Source organism: Synchiropus splendidus, chromosome 1 (assembly GCF_027744825.2).
Source record: "Synchiropus splendidus isolate RoL2022-P1 chromosome 1, RoL_Sspl_1.0, whole genome shotgun sequence".
Taxonomy (NCBI): domain Eukaryota; kingdom Metazoa; phylum Chordata; class Actinopteri; order Syngnathiformes; family Callionymidae; genus Synchiropus; species Synchiropus splendidus.
In genome coordinates, this window is record NC_071334.1 from 70,980,024 (window position 1) to 70,986,274 (window position 6,251).

Consider the following 6,251-nt stretch of genomic DNA (forward strand, 5'->3'; position numbering starts at 1 on the left):
ACACTCTGCCTTCACACACATTTCTGAACCACAACAAGTGCGGTAGTTTTTTAATACTTCAATGATTTCAAATGACTCCGGCTCGCCTTTTCTTGACGCTACTCTCGGGGGCCCTCTGGTGGGGACGGGGAGAACTGCAGTCTGCCGCCGCCCTACTCCCCCCTCCTCCTCCTCCTCCTCCCCCTCCCCACTCGGCCTCCACCCTTCCTCAACCCTCCCTCCCTCCTCCTCCTCCTCCTCCTCCTGCTCTCCGTCGACCGTCTCCTCGTCGCTCCGGACGTGTTTATTCTCCTGCTCCAGGTCAGACCTCTTCCTTTCTTTTGTGTGTGTCTCCACCATCATCATCATCATTGTGCATGTGTCGCACCTTGCCCCCCTCCCCGCACCCTTCCGCCCCCCACTCCCTGGCTCCGCATGTAAACACGTTGGATTGTGAGCTGAATCACGGCGATGATGATGATGATGAGGGCGAGGGTGCTCTTCGTCGTCCTCATCAGCGTGAGGCTGCGCTTGTCTTGTGGTCACCTTCACTGAACAGGACCAGAGGCTGGTGTCTGGGTGACCGTTGAAGCTGCGTGTGAGCTTCAGCCGTCACAGAGGTGGCGCTCCACCTTCCTCCTCCACCTGCTCCTCCTCTTCCTCCTCTTCTTCTTCCTCCTCCTCTTCCTCCTCCTCCCTCTACTCCTCTACCTTCCTCCTTCACCTCCTCCTCCTCTTCTTCCTCCTCCACCTCCTCCTCCTCTTCTTCCTCCTCCTCTTCTTCTTCCTCCCTCTACTCCTCTACCTTCCTCCTTCACCTCCTCCTCCTCCACCTCCTCCACCTTCCTCCTCCTCCACCTCCTCCTCCTCCTCTTCCTCCTCTTCTTCTTCCTCCTCCACCTTCCTCCTCCTCCCTCTACTCCTCTACCTTCCTCCTTCACCTCCACCTCCTCCTCCTCTTCTTCTTCCTCCTCCTCTTCTTCTTCCTCCTCCTCTTCTTCTTCCACCTCCACTTCCTCCTCCTCCACCTCCTCTTCTTCCTCCTCTTCTTCTTCCTCCTCCACCTTCCTCCTCCACCTCCTCCTCCTCTTCTTCTTCCTCCTCCTCCTCCTCTACCTTCCTCCTTCACCTCCACCTCCTCCTCTTCTTCCTCCTCCTCCTCTTCTTCCTCCTCCTCTTCTTCCTCCTCCTCCTCTTCTTCCTCCTCCTCTTCTTCTTCCTCCTCCACCTTCCTCCTCCTCCTCCTCTTCCTCCACCTTCCTCCTCGACCACCTGAGGTTTGAAGACCTCAAACTAGCTGGGTCTCAGCCTGGTCCCGAGTCCTGGTTCAAGTGAGCCATGTGTTTCGGGGGAGTGGCTGGGGGAAGGGTGATAGCCAGCAGAGGTCCCCACAAGGACGGACAGACAAGTATGTGCGTGGGTGTGAGCGGTCACTAATGGACATGAGCCTCCATCATCCGCTGAAAGCTCAGGGAGGTTCGATCAAAGCCTCTCAGAGGGTGGAGTTATCTTCTGGTCCTCTTCTCAGGGAACCTGCCGGTTCAGCTCTTCCTGTGGGATTCTGGAGACCAGAGCTGGATGAGTGCAGGTCCCACCGCCCGACTGACCCCGAGGTCCTGGGACAGGGTCTAGATGTAGGACTGGGAATGTGAGGACCAACAGGTCTCTGACAGGTCTGGACTGGATCAGGCTTCTGGATCCAAGAGATAGTCTTGGTCAGAGGTCACGTGGATCTGGGGGCTCAGGTCTGTTGAGGAGTCCTGCCCCTGCTCCATGAGTCCAGATGCAGAAGAGACCCGGCTCAGGATGGAGCGGTGACGTCAGGTTCTCCAGCAGCAGGGAGGAGACGACGGTTGGAGCCGGGCGTGTCCCCGAATGTGCGGCCAGATAAAGGGGTGGGGGCGGGTGTGGCTTCCTGTCGTCCTCCTCCAGGTTCCAGATGTTTCTCTGAGCTCTGTTTCTCTGTCTGCGGCCGCCTCGGACAGGAAGTGACCTCAGGAGTGACCATGCAGAAGGTAACTGTTCTGACTCAAGTGGCTTTGTTTCGAGCGTCCCCCGACCTCTGACCTCCTCCCCCAGGTGGAGGGTCGAGTCACGGCCGTCAACCTGGCCAGCCCGGCGGCGGGTCAGGTGACCCGAGGGGCCCGGGTGGAGGAGCAGAACCTGGTGGGCTACAGAGACCTGGCTGCCCTGCCTCGAGACAAGAGCATCCTGCAGGTGGAGCGGCCCGACATGATGACGTACGCGCCTCACCTCAGCTTCTCTCCTCTGGACCAGCCACGCAGAGAGGTGGGTCCCAGGACCCTCGGCAGCCGGTGCCAGTCTGAGCGGGCTCTGTTGTGTCGCAGTGCTCCGCCTCGCCCTCCGCCGCCGCCGCCTCGACGTCCGCCGCCGCCTCGCTCGCCGCCTCTCCCGAGGTAAGCCCCGCCCAGGCCACACAGACTGGTGTCGGCTGGTGACCATGGCGACGACCCCCGGGTGACCCCGCCGTCTCCGCGATGACATCACCTTCTGAATGGCCGCTTTGTGTGTGCGTGACATTTGAGGAGGTGGAACTGCTGACTCATCGTTGAAACGAGTCGATCTGTACCAACTCACTCTGTCCAGGTCAAAGGTCGACGGGCGGAGAGCGAGAGCGGCTCCCCCGGAGGCTCCGTGCTGCAACTGCAGGCGGGGAGGAAGATCAGCAGCAGCCTGCAGCACTTCCACAGACCAGGTACGCTCGAGTGCCCGAGTCACCACCGGTCCTCGACTGCCTCCGAGGGGCTCCAAGTCAGCACAAGTCAAAGCAGTCAGACTGCCGGGAGAGTTGCCAGTGGTGGTCAGGTCATGAGGTCACATGACACGTCATCTAGTCACCGAGACTGACCGAGTCTTTGCTTGCAGACAACGGCAGCAACATCTACAGGAAGCCTCCCATCTACAGAGCAGGTGAGGCGGCCGGCGACGCCAGGTCAGAGTCGCACGCTCACGTCCGACTCTCCGCAGATGTCAGACACGCCGACGGCAGCGGGGTCATCCGCTCCGCCAAGTTCCCCGCAGCACAGCCCCCGGACCCCAGTCTGCCCTCCAAGATCGAGACCGAGTACTGGCCCTGCCCCCCCTCGCTGGCTGCCATGGGTAACACACACACACACCCCGCACACACACACACAGCACTGATCACGTGACCCGCAGAGATCGAGTGGAGGAAGAAGAAGCTGCAGGAGGAGGACGAGTTTGAAGACTTGACCAATGAAGCCAAGAGTCAGCTGGAGCTGGAGAAGGTGTGGACCCCTCAACCCCTGACGGTTCACCAGAGGGCGTGACTCGGCTCTCGGCTGTGTTCCAGATCAAGTCCAACCTGGGTCGGCTGATCCTGAAGGAAGAGAAGCAGAGCGTCCTCCGGTTCCGGAGGAAAACCCAGTCGCTGCCCGACCGGACCCACACCAGTGCCAGTGAGTGTGAGGACCAGTCGGCGCCAGGCTTTACCGTGCTCCCAGTCAGCAAGCCCGAGTCTCCTGCCGCCCGTCCAGTCGCGTCTCTCACACGACCCCGCTAGTCACCCAGCATCCAGTCAGCTCTAGTCATCACCTTTTCACCTCGCACCACTCGTCCACCAGCTCCGCACCACACAGCTCCTCGAACGAGTCAGACCGAGTCACAACCTGTTGTGTTTGCCTCAGGTCTGTCTTCAGGATCCTCCAAGTCTCCGTCACGTTCCGGCCTGACCCGAGTGAGTGTCCGACCCCTCCACGTCCCAGTCACGCGGCTGACTTGTCTTGTGCTCACAGATGCAGTCGGCGGAGTTTTCCACCGAAGCAGAGAGGACTCGGACAGGTCAGCGGTTACTGGCTGCGGTAGAGCCTTCTGGCCGCTAGGTGGCGGCATAGAACCGCAGTCTGAGAAAAGTGCGTCTGACTTCGCTCCTCTGTTTCTCTGCAGCTGCTCAGGTGAGTTGGCCTCCGCCAGCCGCGTCACCATGGCAACATGGCCAGTTTCCTGCACGCTGGACTCGAGAGGCCGTGGCTCAGTTGGACAGACAGGGTCAGGCGGCGTGGAGGATAGCAGCTGAGTCATGTGACTCTCCTCAGGACGGCGAGGCCCGGCGGGAGCGCATGGACCGAGGAGCCTCCCTGCCCAGTATCCTGGAGCAGAAGGTGGGTGCTCTGAGCGGCCCGGGTCAAAGTTCGCGGCTCTGACCCCTGACCTGTCGGCAGATTTACCCCTACGAGGTCCTGATGGTCAGCCACAGAGGGCGCTGCAGGCTGCCGCCAGGGGTGGACCGCACCAGGCTGGAGGTGAGAGCGTGACTCGGACTCGGTGGCTCTGTGTGCTGACGACTTGTCGCGCTGTGTGTTTCCAGAGACACTTGTCCAGCGAGGACTTTGAGCGAGTCTTGGGCATGTCGTCGGCCCAGTTCGACCGCCTGTCGCTCTGGAGGCGAAACGAGCTGAAGAAGAAAGCCTCGCTCTTCTAACGGCGAGCGGACGGGAAGGAGCTGGCCACTCCGCTCGCAGGGCCTCCTTTATTAACGCTTGCTGACTAACTCCCTGGATTCTCATTGGTCGACTCACGGTCGAAGGATTCTGCCGACCGCGGCGAAACCTCGATCCTCACATGGCGCTCTTTTTTTAATCTCGCCGACTGCTTCTTACAGCTTCTGTCGCTACACGTCACGACGGAAGTCCGACTCGTCCAACTCCGATCTCCTTCTGTTAGCGCTAACGGCGGTTCAAGGCCTATGCTTTAAAACACAAACTGAGGATTCCGCGCTTTAGCGTGTTAGCACGAGCTGGCGCCTCTCTCTCTCTCACGTTACGGGGGTGTCAGAAAATGGCGGCCATGTGGAGACAGCGAGGCTCGAACAATGAGAACTGCCGCACTGACGCTCACCTGCTGCACTCCTACTCACTGCAACTTGTCCTTGTTCCCATCCTCATCTTCCTGTGTGGACCCATTCATCACCATGGCGACCATCAAAACATCCTTGCTTCTTCGTGGTGCGTTCAGGTGCCGCGTGTTTCCTGAAGCCTCACCCTGCAACAGTGCCGCGTTAGGTGGACAAGTCACGACGTTGAGCTGCGACTTGAGACCAGGTCAGTGCTCGTGGCTGCGCTCCAGAAACCACAAGTGAGTTGCCGGCCCAGCGAGTCAGACATCGCTGTTGGACCCAGAGCACCCAGGAAGACGCCACACCTGAACGCACCGTCACGCTTCCACGAGATATGAGCTCCAGCAGTTTGTAGCGTTGCTCTCCGCTGACCAGCCGGTGGCGCTCTTGAGCTGGTGGCACCCAGCTGCGGGAGGCCTCAGGGATCTGAAGGGAGCAGCTGCTTGTATTTTGAAGGGCTGCAGACGGTACAAGCGATGCTGCTCAGCTTCCCGCCTCACTGACGTCCAGTCACCGGTTGTATGGTTCGATGACGTCACGCGTCGCCTTAACGCTCGCCATCACTGAGCACCGCTGAGACGCGCTCGAGTTTGCTTTTGTTTCACTTCTAATAAATCAGTGAAGGTGCTGGTGTGTTGCCCTCTGGTGGCAGTTTGAGTGACAGCTGCTGAGGGATGAGTCTGAGTGGATGTGACAGCAGCTTCTTCCTCCCGAGTGGAACTGAGTTCGGACAGCTCCGCGTTCACCTGGCTGTCAGCGCGAGCTTGTGAGGTCGGACCTGGGCCCCCCCGCCCCCGCCCCCGCCTGGACTCTTTATAGGCAGCAGAGGCCGCATACACACACACGCCTCGCTGAAACGCCCACAGGAAGTTTGCGCTGCAGTCATGTGACCTGACATCAGGGTCGACGAACCTCACCATCAGCGACCCGAGCTCTGGCCTCAGTGTTCTAAAACGATGTTTTTAAAGAGACAGAAAAAAACTCAAGGGTCGGTTTCGTCATCTCATGAAGCGGATGTGCGGATTTTCAAAACAAGAGCACGTCAGACGTTCTCCACGAGGACACATGCCTGGTGACACCTCGGCGCACTGATGACGCAGCAGCGCATCCCCTAAACTCTTCTGCTGAAAATCTTCTTCTTCTTCCACTACGTCCATGATGAGCAGATATTTATACGGACCACGAGCATCTCTTATGCCATGCCGTGTCTTAAACCATTCTGGCGCAAGGTCCTACACTTTGACGATACACTCGCCGGAAAACACAAAGCAGATAATACTGAAGTTGCCGTTTCCGGGACGCTCTTATTGTGATAGTCATCACATCCGGTCTGACGAGAAAACTGAGCCAGTCGTTTTGACTTGACATAAAATGTGATTAAACCGCCACCTTTACGTGA

At 59.0% G+C, this 6,251-nt stretch overlaps 1 protein-coding gene across 4 annotated transcripts; it reads left to right on the forward strand.

Moving 5' to 3' along the window:
• Positions 1–222: 222 nt before the first annotated feature.
• On the forward strand, positions 223–6,103 carry dmtn (dematin actin binding protein). 4 transcript variants are annotated; one of them, XM_053854472.1, is made up of 13 exons: positions 223–300; positions 1,965–1,994; positions 2,059–2,268; positions 2,328–2,396; positions 2,587–2,695; positions 2,866–3,099; positions 3,157–3,245; positions 3,311–3,416; positions 3,645–3,694; positions 3,753–3,798; positions 3,904–4,118; positions 4,179–4,259; positions 4,325–6,103. In XM_053854472.1, exons 2-13 carry the CDS (start codon positions 1,986–1,988, stop codon positions 4,436–4,438), a joined length of 1,332 nt encoding a protein of 443 aa, XP_053710447.1. In that variant the 5' UTR covers positions 223–300; positions 1,965–1,985; the 3' UTR covers positions 4,439–6,103. The 4 variants fall into 4 exon arrangements, with proteins under 4 accessions (XP_053710447.1, XP_053710445.1, XP_053710448.1 ...); XM_053854470.1 differs by having other exon boundaries at positions 249–300; positions 1,508–1,994; positions 4,325–6,097; XM_053854473.1 differs by lacking the exon at positions 223–300 and having other exon boundaries at positions 309–1,994; positions 2,866–2,910; positions 2,968–3,099; positions 4,325–6,045.
• Positions 6,104–6,251: the final 148 nt, after the last annotated feature.

Coding starts and splice junctions, on each gene's coding strand:
- dmtn (XM_053854472.1), top strand. Junction 3,100..3,156: donor CCCCTCGCTGGCTGCCATGG/GTAACACACACA, acceptor CGTGACCCGCAG/AGATCGAGTGGAGGAAGAAG. Junction 4,119..4,178: donor CCAGTATCCTGGAGCAGAAG/GTGGGTGCTCTG, acceptor ACCTGTCGGCAG/ATTTACCCCTACGAGGTCCT.